The 15,456-nt window shown below is 46.9% G+C and overlaps 2 protein-coding genes across 2 annotated transcripts in view; one reads left to right on the forward strand and one right to left on the reverse strand.

Annotated features, from left to right (window-relative positions):
- The first annotated feature begins 471 nt into the window (after positions 1-471).
- LOC119341635 (transcription factor bHLH93-like) lies at positions 472-2,115 on the forward strand. Its single transcript, XM_037613506.1, has 4 exons — positions 472-1,173; positions 1,300-1,497; positions 1,598-1,768; positions 1,909-2,115. Exons 1-4 carry the CDS (start codon positions 577-579, stop codon positions 1,987-1,989), a joined length of 1,047 nt encoding a protein of 348 aa, XP_037469403.1. The 5' UTR covers positions 472-576; the 3' UTR covers positions 1,990-2,115.
- A 1,991-nt stretch (positions 2,116-4,106) lies between these two features.
- Positions 4,107-15,456, reverse strand: part of LOC119336362 (serine/threonine-protein kinase ATR-like) — an 18,905-nt gene continuing 7,555 nt past the window's right edge. The window contains exons 2-15 of the mRNA XM_037608367.1: positions 15,210-15,354; positions 14,733-14,836; positions 14,301-14,614; positions 14,091-14,215; positions 13,082-13,226; positions 12,452-13,018; positions 12,286-12,361; positions 11,440-11,791; positions 9,951-11,207; positions 6,539-9,854; positions 5,891-6,460; positions 4,955-5,581; positions 4,647-4,841; positions 4,107-4,549 (exon numbers count right to left, since the gene is read on the reverse strand). Coding sequence (XP_037464264.1) covers positions 4,382-4,549; positions 4,647-4,841; positions 4,955-5,581; positions 5,891-6,460; positions 6,539-9,854; positions 9,951-11,207; positions 11,440-11,791; positions 12,286-12,361; positions 12,452-13,018; positions 13,082-13,226; positions 14,091-14,215; positions 14,301-14,614; positions 14,733-14,836; positions 15,210-15,354 — 7,961 coding nt within the window. The 3' untranslated portion in view covers positions 4,107-4,381. The remainder of the gene's footprint in view (positions 4,550-4,646; positions 4,842-4,954; positions 5,582-5,890; positions 6,461-6,538; positions 9,855-9,950; positions 11,208-11,439; positions 11,792-12,285; positions 12,362-12,451; positions 13,019-13,081; positions 13,227-14,090; positions 14,216-14,300; positions 14,615-14,732; positions 14,837-15,209; positions 15,355-15,456) is intronic.

Raw genomic sequence — 15,456 nt, forward strand, 5'->3', positions numbered from 1 at the left:
GGACGCATCATATCTATCCATCCGTCTCCTGTCACGCTTTCTGCCGATTCCCTCCCTGCACATGAGTGTGGCGGGAGGCCATTACACACGAGAAAAGAAAAGAAAAGAGAGAGAGGCCGGAGTACTCCCTCCCTGATTCCCCTGGCCACTGTTATCTTATCTTTCTCACCCCTAGACTAGTACTAGTACTAGTACTAGTAGTACTGCTAGCTCACAAGCCGCAAGAGTACAAACCCTGGGCTGATTGGGAGCCGCTCGCGTTAGATTTGATTAGGTTAAGCCCAGAGGGATGGAAAGGCATGATTCCTTCCCAATCCAATCACATCCCTATGCTCCATGCATGCATGCATGATCTCCCTAATGGAACCCTTCAGCCTACCTTAATGCCACTGCTCACCGTTCATTACCAGGGAGTATATTAATCCCCACTCACCATGGACACCAACACAATACCATCATCATCCTTCCTCCCATCCCCCCCTCTCTCACACAGAGACACATCACTCTCTCCCGTCTCCATCTTTGTCAGAAGGGGAGGCCAAGAAGGAAGTGGAGGAGGAGGGGGGAAGAGGGGCAATGGAGCTGGACGAACAGGCGTTCTTGGAGGAGCTCTTCTCGCTGAGGAGGGACGCCACGGCCGCGTGGGAGTGCAATGCCATGGGGGACTTCTTCTCCCCGGCCTGCGGGGCCGGCGCCGCAGGCATGGACTGCTTCCAGGAGCGGCACCAGCCCACCGTCAGCGTGCTGCCCACCTTCACCGCCTCCTTCGAGCAGCCGCACCCGCAGCAGCACGAGCAGCATCAGCACGCGGCGGCGGTGGCTTCTGGGGGGTTCGACTGCCTCAGCGAGGTCTACGGCGGCGGCCCCTTCCCCAATGCCGTCGCCGGCGGGTACGGCGAGATGGGGTTCCTCGCCGCGATGGACCCCAAGGCGGCCCTGGCGGCCGAGGGGACCGGCCTCGGCGCCTGCAAGGTGGAGCCCGGGCTGGCGGCGGCGGTGGACGGCGGCGCGTTCGGCCCGGGCCCGATGGCGGCGCTGCCCCCGGGGCCGGCGTCGAGGAAGAAGCGGGTGGAGGGCATGCCGTCCAAGAACCTGATGGCGGAGCGCCGGCGCCGCAAGCGGCTCAACGACCGCCTCTCCATGCTCCGCTCCGTGGTGCCCAAGATCAGCAAGGTGAAAAAAAGCCCCCTCCTTCCCGATTTCACCGCTGCAATCGACCTCGTCAAAATCTTAATCTTGGGGGTAAATCAAACTGAATGTGCGTTCTTGGTGGGGATTTGTTTTTGGGCGGGCGTGTAGATGGACAGGACGTCGATCCTGGGGGACACCATCGACTACATGAAGGAGCTGCTGGAGAGGATCCGGCGGCTGCAGGAGGAGATGGAGGAGGCGTGTCCGCACCAGCATCCCGGGCCGGCGGCGGCGGCGGCGGCGCCGCTGCTGAGCGTGTTCCGGGAGCTCAACCCCAACGAGATGCTCGCCCGGAACACCCCCAAGGTCAGCAATCTTCTAGTTCCAGGCCGCCCGCCCGCTGCCCTCGCCAATGGAGCAGAGCGCCATTGCTGACTGGGAGACTGACGGAGAGGTGTTGTTGCAGTTCGAGGTGGAGCGCAAGGAGGAGGGCGACACCCGGGTGGAGGTCTACTGCGCGGCCAAGCCGGGGCTGCTGCTGTCGACGGTGGGCACGCTCGACACCCTCGGCCTCGACATCCAGCAGTGCGTCGTCAGCTGCTTCAACGACTTCGCCATGCACGCCTCCTGCTCCGAGGTAACCAACGATGCTTCCGTGCATCCATGGATTCGTCAGCTCACCAGCAAACATGGATGGATGGATTCTTCTTCTTTTTTGAGCCGCATCGTCAGTTCAGTCACTAATCCCAGCTGATTTCGGGTCGTTTCTGGGCGCAGATGCAGAGGGAGATGATCAGCGCGGACGCCATCAAGCAGGAGCTGTTCAAGAACGCCGGCTACGGGGGCGGCTGCTTGTGAGGAAGCACCAGCACCACCATGAGTCCATGACCGCCATGACCAGCAGCAGCAGGCAGCAGGAGGAGGAGGAAGGATAATAAAGTAGAAGTAGAAGTAGGTGTAGCAGTGAGTAGAATTAGCAGTTAGCAGTAGTACGAGCAGCCAGCAGTAGCGAAAAGGGGTTGGGCAAAGATTCGGGGTGGGTGGGGAGAGAACCCTTTATCGCAGATGATTGATAACCATGTCCGTCGCCGTGATCAAAATGCTCTCCTGTTAGCAACCAAGATCGGTGAATGATTGATGAGGGCGATGATCCCCTCGCTCCTGCGCTTTTCCGGCCATTGTTTAGTGTTTTACCGGCCGTGTTGCTCTAGTACCACCAAATCGCCCCCAAAGGAAAAGCGAAAGCGAAAGCGAAAGAGAAAGAGAAAGCATCTTGGGTCGGGTCGCGCCATGCTCCTGTTGGTTGACATCGGCGATGCTGGGCGGGCACCAGCTGATGCTATACTGTCCAAGCACCACGCCGCCGCGTCGTACGCGCGGGCCGCCTCCTGCGTGCTCCGGAACGTCCCGAGGCCGAGCCGGACGTCGCCGGACCGTATCTCGGCGGAGTACCAGCTGTTGGGGCGCTCGCGGACGCCGCGATAGCCCGAAGCACCCCGGCGGCGCGGCGGCATGGTGGCGCGGAAAGCTGCGAGGCGGCGAGGTTGCGAGGGGAGGGCGCGTGGCTGTGTGCTGTGCGCGTGACGAGCGCGGCAATTTATAGGCGCACTAAATCTACCGCGCCGCATGCCGCTTTCTTCCCCGCGCGCGCAAACACTTCCCGCGCGCGGTAAGTTCCCGCCACCGCTGAAGCGCGCGGAACCAGCGGGCGCGCCTTTTTCCGCGCCTGTTGGAGATGCTCTCAGCAGCCCCATCCAGCTGTTGCTTCGCGTTGCGTTGCGCTGCGCTGCACCTCAAATCTTTGCTAATGAAGACATGGACGTTGCATTGGAAAAAAGAAAGTTTCTCCCAATACACAATTTTCTATAAAGACAATTATGGCGATGATGAAGGTATTGATGGATGGTTGTGACATTGTGTACTAGTAGTAGAAAAATATAAGTTGGCCTTCCGTTTTCCTCCTCTGCGTGCGTGAGCGAGTAGGATGAGGAGGACCAGTGGCCCTTGTCGCATCCCTTGGCATTCTTGCCCGGATGAGGCCGGGGACCGACCAGTTAAGCAACCCTCGCCTCGAGCAGGACCATTGACCCCTAATTCACACGCTCTACACCACCGGCCGGCCGAGCAGACAAAGATCATGTCGGTAAAGCAGCCCGGCCGGCCGGCCGGCCAGCCTGCAGGCCCAGTTTTCTACCCCAATCATCAGCCACTAACCTCTGATCAGTCTACAAAATATCTTATGGTTGATCAGCTTGCAAGCGTACTTAGTCAGTTAGTCCTTGCAGGGAAGGAGGTCCGCATTTTGTAATGCCCTAAAGGGGGGCACTTTTTGCAGGGCACATTTTTTTCTTCTAAAAATGAATTTAAAAAGTTGTGTTTGGCTCTTGTATTTGGATTGATGCGCGGGTCGGTCAAAATCTAAACTCGGGAGTTTGTGCTCTTGCCGGCGGACGTTTGCAGTTCCGGGCCAAGAACCACAACACTTTTTTCAGAGCGAAAAGGATGGCATGACACCGGTGCCAGTAAGATATTCCTGAAGTTGGAAGCGGATGCAGCTGCTTGCAACGGGGTGGATGATGGGTGGATGGGCAGGGCTGCTGACGCCTCTCGGCTGGCTTGCTTGCTTGCCCATGATATTCCTCCGCTCGAGATGCGGCTGGCTGTGGCTGGGCTGGCTGTTGACGCCATGACGACGGCTGCCAAGTGCCCAGTAGTATATCTCCCTCTCTCTCTCGCCATGCTTCGTCGTGGTGGAATCATCCTGACGCCGGAGAGGAGGCGTGGCATGCGGCATGGCTGCGCTCATCCACTGCCACTGCCCATCCTCGGGCAAACTCTACGTGTATGATTGAGCCTTTTGGGATCCTCCAAAACGTGGAGGGAAGAGAGAGAATTCCCGTGACTGTGAGGATGCCCAGAGCCAACTCTACAGTGCAGAATGGACCTGGCAGGAGGAAACACCACCCTAAGCACCATGACAACACCGAAAAACTTTCTTTACAGTCGTATTTTGTTAGCGGGGGCATCACAAAATGTCTCACAAGGAGTATGTTCGGTGCCTCGCACTAACAACGAGCGGTCAGTGGTTGGTAACAGGAACCAAGGCAGCTAAGGAACTGGTCACAAAAACGCCGCTAAGCTGCCTCTACTTGCTGCATGTATGTATGTATGTATGTATGTCTACATCATCCAGCAAAACACACATTAGCAGCGTGGGAGGGAGGGGACCTGTTAGTTAGATGGTCGGAACTCAGAACCAGGGCATCCACCAGATGTACATCTTGCCGAGGTTCTTGTGGGAGACCGCTTCCGCGATCAGCCGCCGCGCCTGCCCTTCGACGGAGAGCGGCAGGGAGGGAGCCGCGTTGACGCCCACCACGACGCCCTGGAGCCTCGCCGTGATGTTGGCAATGGCTCTCTGGAACAGAGGCAGACCAGGAGAGCGACACGGTTGTGTTAGCAACGATCAAATACTGATAATAGCTATTTTTTTAGATAAAGGATGTTGATGATACCTGCGCTTGCGGATTTCGGACCTCCCCTCCGCTGGACTTGTGGGCTTTGGTCCACTCCACTAGCGGGTCGTGGATGAAGGTCTCGAGGACGGTCATGAGCGCCTCCTTGTGGCCCCTGAGGACCGACAGAGTGATCTCGCAGACCTTCAGAAAGACGCCTTCGTACCCAGCGATGCCCAACCCATCGATCATGTTCTGCAATAGCAAATTCAGCATGCCAATCTTAGTAGTACTTGTAACAAAAATCGGATTCAATTCGTTGGATAAGCTGCTGAAAAGAAAGCGCAAAATAAGATTTCACTGCTTACTTGTGTAAGCCTGAATGGCACCACCTCAGGCTTCTCAAGCTGCAAACCCTTGTCAAACAAGCAACTGAAATCCACATGAACACAGTCCCCGGTCGTCGCGTCGATAAGGATGTTCTCGCCGTGCCTGTCACCAAGCCCCACAATGTGCCCAACCATTGACCAAACTGCGGCGGTATGCGCATATGCCACTCTGGCACGAAACCATGCAGCTGGTTCAGAGAATGTCGTCAAGAACCATTTGTGGAACACCGGGGGAAACAATGGAAGGATCTTAGTTTTCATCATCTCGTCTTCAGGTATTTTGCTGGCATGGCATACATCATATATCCTCTTCATCTGCGAGTTTGTTTTCATCCTGTCATACTTCCCGCAAGTTATGTATATGTCCTGAAGAATATGCCGAAGACCACGGGTGTTGGGCACCCATTCTACCAGTCCACAGTCTTCTGTAAGTGGAACCACGGCAAAGGTTCTGATATAAAGCTTCCTCCTGCGGCTCTCAGGAACTTTGGAGAGGAGACGATTGATCACAGCATTGAACTCCATCATGCGTGCATCCTTCCTAAGATCATCCTTCGGTTTACATAGAAATGGGCGAGCCACTCCATCGCTTCCGAGGAACACAACCTGAAGTTCAAAATGATCAAAATAGTACTTAAATGAGTGAGGTATTAGTTAGTTGAGACCCTTAACAATGAAAACTAATCATAAATGACAAAAAAAGTACTTAAATGAGTGCAAACAAGTGATCTGGACCCTTGATGCACGCCATATCCAACTAATGACTTGCAACCACAATACCATGATGCACGCCATCCATAAAAAAATGACTAGGACTACTTCCGTGCATAAATGTCAGTATATATTGACAATTGTTGCTCCTCAAACAGGCGTAATTATCAAGTATGGCAGTATTAAATATGTGCATGTGCATACCTTCTTTGGTTTCTGAAGGGAGGAAAGGATCTCTGCATCGTCGGCTATTCCAGCTATAGTAGGATGCTCAGAGATTGAAAAGGGGTGAAAAGTAGATTGACCTGACATATTTGAATCGTATGATGGCAGAGTTACAGTGAGAGCCTGTTGGATAGGTAATATAATTCCTAGGGGCATCATTCTTTTCAAGGAACTGAACTCAGTTGAGATATTTATTGACCTCGCCTTGGGCTGCCCTGGGTGAAAGCACAGCTTAATCAGATGTTCTATTAGAGAAGGAAACTGATTAAACAGCGCAACATAGTCGCTCCTCTTCCCAACACCCTTCTTTGCTAATTTTAATATTTGTGTAGCAGCCTCTCGTCTTGCAGAAACTGTCGACTTTGACACTGCAGCCATCATCCAAAGTGCTTGCTGAGGGTATGCCTGTAAAACCACCTGGATAATGTATCTTACAACTCTGACAAGTTCAGCATTCTGATGACAGATGCGAGATATCAACTGAGACAGCACAGTTAGCCACTGATAAGTTGGTAGATCCTTCGAGCACCCACGGACGACGGCTAACATCTGCATTAGATGGGCTGATTAGATCTCTTACACAGATTGAAAAAAATGAAGAAAAAAAACATGTGAAACAGAATTTACCCTCTCATGAACGACTTTCATTTCTGCACTTGGCCCTTCTTGGATGTATATGTTTCCAAATTCAAACCAAACCGTAAGTAACCGTGGTAGTGCTTGAAAAAGATTCTTGTGTCCTTTGTGAAGTCCTTTAGCATAACATAGCAAGACTGTTGGAACCAACTCCCACCAAGGCCTCTCTTTAGCTGGGGCACTTGCACTTCCAGCGGAGCCAGGAGTAACAGATCCAACTCCACCTGTGAATTTCTTATCTTCCTGACGTTTCCTAGCATCAACAAGTAAATCATCCAAAAACTTTGCCATGCAAAAGAAACCCTTCTCCCACTTGGGCCGCAACTCTGTTACTCTGCTGTAGAGAGTTTTGATTTCCTCGCTCTGTTTTTGCCCTGTATTGTGGATCCATCTAGTATAAAGAAGAAGGGTTTTAGACACATCTGGATTCTCTTTTGATGCTTGTGTTGCAGAGATAGGCGCATTTGGCAATGCGAGAGAAAGGCTGGAAAGTGATGAAAGGACAGCATTTCCCAAAACCTCTGCGGGCATGTTTAGAAGCGTTTGCTGAAGTTCAGCTATAGCACTATCAGATTTCCGTATATTCCAGAGGTGCTTTGCCTTCTCCATGTGAACGTTTGGAGCACCTGAAGCATCTGCTTCCAGTATTGCACGGTGGGCTGTCTCATAATGACCAGCCAAACGGCAGAGCTTAGCGTACTGAAGCCAGCAGTTCCCAACTTGAGAATTCATATGACTAAGATTATAAACCATCCTTCGGAAAGCAAGCAAAGGCTCCCTTGCCCACAGAGACGATTGTGTACATTTAAGACGGTTATCCCAGTCTTTTGTTAACTTCAGAAAACTTGGATCATCTGCACTGAATGATTTGTCAAGAAATGACTCATCTCCCAGCAGGGAGTTGAAGTCTTCCAGCTCACACAGCATGTGGAGCTTGACAATGTAAGGATAGGCACGCATATACGAGTCCATGCCTGCTGCAGCCAACGGGACAAGCAACGCTTGCTTGGACTGGGCGATCTTTTCAGCAACCATAAACTGATCTTTTGTCGTCATCGCCTTGAATATTTTTGCTAGACCTATGTCAAACGAAGCACTGTTCTCCGTGCTACTGTACACAAGACTTTTGTCTGCCTCGGGTAGGTACTCATCCATGAGATCCCATCTTCCTAATCTCCAAGCTGCTTGCACACCTTGCATGCACCATGTTTTCTTATACTGAGGTATTCTGCCAACCAAACCATCCACATGCGCAATCATGGCTTGAAGGTGGCACATGTTTAGCGAACAGTTGAGAACATCACAATGTCTGTGGACAGAATCAGGTTCCATCTGCAAAGCATGTTCACATAGTGTTAGCACTTCAGCCCAGTTTCCAGCTTTCTCGTTGATGATAAGTTGATCTTGTAGGCTTGACGAATTCCTCAGATTAGCTAAACCTAATAGGCCATCAGGCTCATCCAATCCTCCATATATTTCCATCAGAAAAGAGATGTCATCATCTGAAAAAGTGCCACTACACTCTGCAGCTGGATTAGAGGACCCGGACTTCTCTCGGACATGAGATTCGAAATATGCTAGAGCACGAGCATGAGCTTGACATCTAAAAGAGGTCTTAGCTAGAGTAACTTTAGGTATAGCAGCCAACAGCTCAGCAACATTGCTACACTGCACCAGCAATTGATCTTGGCCGTTATTAGAACAGGTTTCATCGTTCAATTTACCTGCTTGCCTCCCAGCCATGGCATTATTAGACTGGGATAGAGCAATTTCCTGCTTGAGATCATCAACCCATTGCCCAAGATTATCAAGTAAAGTGAAGATGGCTTGAACACAAACCTCACTCTGGCCCCCAGTAATACCGTGAACAATAGCCCCACTACTTTCTGAAGCAGCTGCATCGAGAACAGACAATATTTCATCAGTGATGCTTTGCCGAGCCTCTGGAGTTCCATAGCAAACAGCATTTAAAACCAAGTAAGGTAGGAGATAGAGCGCAGTTGGCATGTCATGCCGAACAATTCCTCGGCATGCACTGAAAATACCATAGCGCGATCCAGTTGCGTGGGATGTCAACTTTCTAATCCAATAATATATCCACCTTCTGAAGGACATTGTTGGGCGGTATATTGGGCCAAGTAAAGCAGCATCATTCACACTAGGAAGATGAAATCTTGATGTCAAGCATGGCGCAATTATTTCCTTAACATAACTAGAAAAACGTCCCCACAACTTCTGACCCCTTCTGCTCATTTCACAACTACTTGAATCTTCCCCATTATCTTCTTTGGGTAAAGACTGACAGCCAGCCAATTTTAGTAGCTCTTGAATAGCCAAGGCAGCAGAATCTTGTACTGTTGTGTCGGAAGCTGCTCTGAATGCCCTTGCAAGATGCTTGTGGATCAACTCAAATATAAGATCATCGTCTGAACATTCAATCTTAAAGCGCTCACACGAAATTACCTTGAACTTAGCAGGATCAACTGCACCCAGTGCACCAAGACAATCTGCACAAACTAGTTTCAGCCTCTGGCCAACCATTGTCCTTGACTCCTCAGCACATCCTTTAAGTAAAGCCATAATTAAAGCACTTATTACATCCAAATCAGAAATATCTTCACCAATTATAAGTGCAGTAACATCCTCCCGTTTGGCCTTGAATAATTTACTCAACTCACATGCTACCATGTACCTTACATTCAAGCTCTCATGATTAAGACCATCAATGGCATCCTTTAGATGATCTTGCAGAGTCATTGATCCTCTGGCTTCCTGTATTACTTTGTTTACTTCCGACAAAGATGGTAAGTTGGGTAGCAATGGCAATTCACGTATATGTTGTTTAAGCAACTTACTGTTTTTCACAACCAGTTCTTCTAGGATTTCAACAATTTTTCTCAGATGCACAGAAGGGCATTCTCTGCACTTCTCTAAAGATGGAATGAAAGCAGCTACAACTTGGGACATAACATACTTGATACTGGTCGATGATACCTCAGCCAATTGCTTTATGAAAAAATGTAACACATCAAGACCATCCATTTGAAGAGCTTCCTTATCAGTGGCAAATATCAACAGAACCATAATCTTCGGTGCATGTGTACTCAAATAAGGGCCCATCATCTCAACTAACTTCCGTATACGCTGGAGACTTTGTTTTTGAAGCTTCAAGTCATCAGAATGAAGCATCTTCTTGTCAATGCTATTGAGAAGTCTGACAAAATCATTCTTCAAGAACTCAGGAAGGGTGTCATTCCCTGTCAAAATTCTTGCAATATTCTGTATTGTTGGTGAAATTCTTGTTGTCCTGAAAATTGAAACACCATTAAAACTCATTCAAACTTATGCCTAATTGCAAAGGAAGTATCTAGAGAAATATGTCTACAATGAAAAGAAAAGCTACCTTCTATCGGTCGCGATATGATCAGATTCCCCAGGAAAACATATGATCTCATCAAGCAGTGTTGGCAAAGCAGCTGCAAATATTTCTTTGCTATCACTTCCTGTTTCGGTGTGATAAAACTGTAGAACAGACGGCAAGTGCTGCCCATCTTCATAGAATAGAGCAAACGAAAGCACTTTAGGTAGTGAATTAACAATCAATGGTACTAGTTCAGTGTTTAGATGGTTTGCCAGTTCATGCAGAGTAATAACAGCTTGGTCATTGTCTGGGTGAGACACAATAAGCTTTGGTATAACTGATGGAACCATTCTCCTAATCAGCTCTTCAGTCTTAATCCCAAGAACAGCCTCAGCAAATTCACTAATCACTACAGGATGATTTAATAGTCTAGATGAAAGATAGTCATATAAATCATCTCTAACATGGAAGTTATTCGAGAGGAAGAGTTCTATTCCTTCTTTGAAACTGTAAGTGCAGCATCTGTGAAGTAATCTTGATGCCGTCTTCCTTACAATGGGATCATGGTTATCAAGCTGAGCAATAAGCAATACAAATGAGCAGAAAAAAACTTCCCCTTGAGTATCACTGGCTTGCATAATTGTAGCAGTAGACTCCAAAAGTGTCAGTAGAACATGAGAATCTTCAGCTTCCGCAAAAGCTTGCTTTATTTTGTCCATGAACTTAAGCTCCTTAGTCCCTCCCTCCATTCCCAGTTCATCCGAGAACAAAATGTCCATGACTCTGTTTTCCAAAAAGCAGCATACTACAAGAGAAAATGCATCTCTGACATCTTTCATTCCATTAAGTAGCAGAAAATCAATACACTTTACCCACTTAATTTTCATCTCAAGTAAAACCTCTTTGCTAGAATGTCTCAGTACTCGTGGCAAAACTTCAACCATGGAAATGATACATTCTTTGGAAGTCTGTGCATATAGGAACTTGAAAAAAAGTGTGTGGGCCTTCAAAATATTATGTTTCAAGGCAACATTCTCAGCTTCTAGTACTGCCATGTCCACAACAGAAATCTGCTCTTTAGTATTGACAGTTCTGTTATCACAGTGAGGGCACCAGAAACCTTTCAAGAGAAGATCCAATGTCGAGACTGGTTGCTTAGAGTCCTTGTCCATGAACAGCTTGCAACTGTTTCCCGCTTTGTCAGTAACATCAGTTGTTCCATTTAAACAAGATAGGAAACCAAGTGAAAAGGCAACACATTTCCACACTTTGTCATCAGATCCTAAATCACCAAAGAACCTGAAGGAAAAAAAACGACTAGAGGTTATCAGATCTTACAGAAGAACTATAAAACAAATTAAGTGCATTGTGGTATAAGAAAATCTGAATTTATTAATTTTTCCTCAATCAAGGGAATGCCTTCAATAATATTTGGTAATCATAACCCAACGAGAAATTTACTGTTTTGGTTCAACAAAAGGCAAGGTGGAAAATGCATAATCTAAAATCATGGTAAAGCATATTTACTCACTCAAGTTTCTTGAACATCACTCCAAGCATGCTAGGACCAGAATACAGTACAATAATGGGCAGAGACATAAGAGCCTCATTTTGAACCTCCACAGATTCACTATGGATAGCCAGTTCAAGGAGTTCAAGGTCACAATCAATATTCAGTCTGCTGCCAATCTTAGCAATAACTTGTACCACAAGGCATTTTAAGTTCCAGTCTAAGGATGTTTGAGTGGAAACATGACCGTCAGACCACACCCTTTTCAGCAAGCTGATGAGATCAACATATAGTGGATAATCTAAATCTTCACTGCGATCACCAATCAGCCGAGCTTCATCTCCAAACAGTTTAGAGTCTCCAGGATGAAAGGCTACATAGACATTTCGACAAAAGTAAACATTAAAAATGAGAAAAGGAGAGCCATATCACCATGTACTCGATAAAATTTGGTCTGGCATAAGCTCAAAGCAATGAGCTTGTAAGTTTATCCCGGGATAATGGGATCAGCAGATCCCTTGTTCATATTTATACATGTCTGAAAGGTCCAGGTTCCTTCTATGTTCTAGATGATTTGACAGGGATGGATGGATTGTGGGGTTTACAAGCAGGTCTTATACAAATAGCTCACCAAAATTGTATTTAATGATCTACCTTATATGATGAACAAGCCATAAGCCCAAGAAGTTGTATAAACACAAACAAGGACTTAAAACACAAAACAGGATCATAGAAACCTTGAAAGTAATATTAAGAAATTGCACAGTTGTTACAGGCTTATAGCAAAGCTACCTAAGATCTCAAACATAATTCATGTAAGTTGAAACATGGCATGTACAAAATGCAAAACATGGAGGAAAACCTTACATCGGAGAAGCATTACAGTCTGAAGAGCTCTGAAATATAGTAACATGTCAAACGAAAAGAAACATTTCTCGGTTGCCTGCATCGTTCACTAATGGTTAGGATGTTAAGTTCAAAAACGATGAAAAGCTAAATAAATTTATGCAGCTTTATCATGATTTCTGCCTACCTGCTTGCAAATCCAAGGGATCCAGGAGAGAACTTGCTTAGAAATACTAATAAACAGACTTGTCTTTGGGTTAACACAGAATGAAAGAGAAAGAAGACTAAGCACTTGTATAGCAATATCAGGCTCCAATGGATAAGCATTATGATTGTCAGGTGACAGGAACTTAATACGTGAATTTAGTGACAATTGAAGATCATAGGCATAATCTTTTGCTAGTTCATGTCCTATGCCAGCAGGAGATAATTTAGTCATAAATGAACCAATGGTTGATCGTGATTCAGACATCTTTTGACGTTTGTACAAAGTATTTTCCTGGTTCTGAGCTACTCTTTTCTGGCCGACTTTTGGCAGGTCAGATACTTCAGATTTTTCCTGAAAGCTACCTCGATCATCACTGGCATCCACAGACACCGAACTCTGACCAAATTTGTCAACAACCAGTCGAATGCATTCAGTCACTTTGTCATAAGGCTTGGGCAAGTAGAGCAACTTCAGAAGGATCTCTGGTTTCCATACTTGTGGGGAGCAGACTTCGACTATTCTCATGTACGCATTGCACATCGCAGCCTGCAAAAGGTAGCATTAGTAGAGAGAAGTACCCAAAAAACCTGGGAAAAGCAAGTTGCTAACCTGAAGCTCTGAGCTTCTGCTGGTCTGTACTGCTCTTGTGAAAACATTGACAATATCAGCAGCCGTAGATTCAACAATATAACCAGGACACGAAGAATGCAGAGCATGAAGACATGCACCCACTGATAAGTCATAATCTGGATCTCTGCAGAAATAAGATGAAACGTTATGCTATTTGACAGTGTTTGTGCACACTCCCATAATATCCATGACAATATAAAACCTACATCACATGGTATTTAAGGCTTTTAATATTAGGCAGAGCGAGCCAGTACATTGCTATACGGTATCTTCTTAAGGTCCCCAGCTGTAACTCTTTTGTAGAATACTTCCTTGTTATAATAAAAACAGTTTATGGAAAATGTATAGCTAACTGATTCAATAACTATCAGTACCACTACCAGTTTCACCAGTATAGTGTTGTTTGACTAAGAGAATTTACCAAGAAAAAAGACTACTATGTATGAAACTTACCCAGAGAAGGCAAACATATTAGCATTCTTGAACAAAAAGGGGAAGGGTACATAATTCCTGGCTAAAAAAGAGCAAAATATAATCCAGCATTACAGATTTGCACTCTATGCTTCTTCCAAGTGCCAAATATTCCTTGTCTACATTACTGTTACACTGACTGACACTTAGAGATAAAGATCTGATTCATAGGAGAGGTACGTATAGATCAATATGCTTTGCTTCCAATACAACTAGGAGCCTACAATTGGTTCTTCTTAAATCACATAAATATGAAGAAAACAAAGTATGGACCAAGGCGTCACAAGCAATACAAAACATAAATATCAGTGGGCAAATATGCTAAACCAGAAAGCCAAGACCGGGGAACAAAATGATATAATAAAGCATCTAAACTATTGTTTCATAGATTCCTTTCACAGTAAAACAGACCTGAGGAATATCCGCAACATCTTGTTACTTTTGACCGCTCCACATGACATGACTGGAGCGATTGTAATAATCTAGACTAGAAGAAAAAGATACGACAAGAGCATACCTGATACTAGAAAGCTCATTAACATCTTGGCTTAGAATCGATGTGATTGAACGAATAATAGTTTCCGTAGGAAGAATCTCAACAGTCATCACCGTTGCAACGATCCGCGCAAAATCAAAACAAACCTGTTGCACCAAATTGATTAATCAATGTGTCGAAGGTACATAGGTATAACCGAAAACGCACAAAGGTTCAAGGTTAAATACCAACCTTGTGCAGGGATTCATCCCCATAACAGAGAATAGAACAAGCAGCAGAAACAAATGGCATGGTAACAACCCCTTCAACATGCAGGGTACCATCTGTAAGGCATTTGTTGATGAGTCTAATTAATGAAGTGGCAAATGAACACCATCTCATGTCACCAGACAGATCAATCAGCACGCCAGGTCCATTTTTAGGCTGGAAGCTCTCTGGGAGGTCACTGAAAATCGCAGGGGACTCCAAAATGTCCGAGAAGGATCCACAGAAGCATTTTAAAAGACATCCACTCTCCGTGTGCTTTGATGCCACATACTGTAGATCTGTTAGATTCGACAAGAAGTTCAATTCCAGTCCTCTCTGCGCAACCTAATAAACTGGAGTACTCAACAAACTGAAATTGTACAACGATAGCTAAATAAAGTGAACAGAATCACAGGCCTTCTACTGCAACCATCGCATCCAGGAAGAACTGCCTGTAGGCCTCCCGGTCACCGGTGCGGAGAAGTGAGAGGAGAGACCAAACCGGCTCGAATATAATTGACCTGCAACGATGAAGAAACCAAACCGGGCGTATGTAAACAACACATAGCACCTGATGACGCACATATAACCAAACTATTTAGTAGGATAAAATAACCAAACTAGCATCATCGGTTGAAATTGAAGATGCCCAGCATTACTAGATTTACAAATCTATCGGTTGTTCAAACAGGCAGCATTTTCCCATTCCAACATACAACCCCAAACTAGATGTTGCTTCCTCTACCGCGCACACGACATCAGCTAAATTCACCCCGTGTCTCACACGTGGATGCAGTAATACTTCGCAATCGAGTGCTTAAATCCATGTGATTTCCCATGTGGGGAGCGATTGGACTAGGGTTTAAAAGGGGGGAAGAGCAGGGGAGCGCTTACTGGTAGTCGGGGTCTGCGAAGAGGGGGAGGATGCGGCCGATGACGCGGATGACCTCGGCGGGGCGGCCGTTGGAGAAGACCCTGGGGAACCTGTGCGCCGTGTAGGTGAGCAGCCTGAGCACCACCGACGTCTCCATCTCGGTCGCTGCATCGATGGGTCAGTCAGTCACAGAGAATGTGAGCGGCGGCCCAGTCGCCGCCGTGACCCGCGCCGGGAGGGGAACGGGGCCGCGGGAGGAGGGAGGGG

Source organism: Triticum dicoccoides, chromosome 7B (genome assembly GCF_002162155.2).
Source record: "Triticum dicoccoides isolate Atlit2015 ecotype Zavitan chromosome 7B, WEW_v2.0, whole genome shotgun sequence".
NCBI lineage: Eukaryota > Viridiplantae > Streptophyta > Magnoliopsida > Poales > Poaceae > Triticum > Triticum dicoccoides.

What these genes read in the sequence shown, in the direction of transcription:
- LOC119341635 (XM_037613506.1), top strand. Translation starts at nt 577, where the DNA reads ATGGAGCTGGACGAACAGGCGTTCTTGGAGGAGCTCTTCTCGCTGAGG. An exon ending in TGGTGCCCAAGATCAGCAAG is followed by an intron (nt 1,174 to 1,299) that starts GTGAAAAAAAGC and finishes GCGGGCGTGTAG; the next exon opens with ATGGACAGGACGTCGATCCT. An exon ending in TCGCCCGGAACACCCCCAAG is followed by an intron (nt 1,498 to 1,597) that starts GTCAGCAATCTT and finishes GTGTTGTTGCAG; the next exon opens with TTCGAGGTGGAGCGCAAGGA.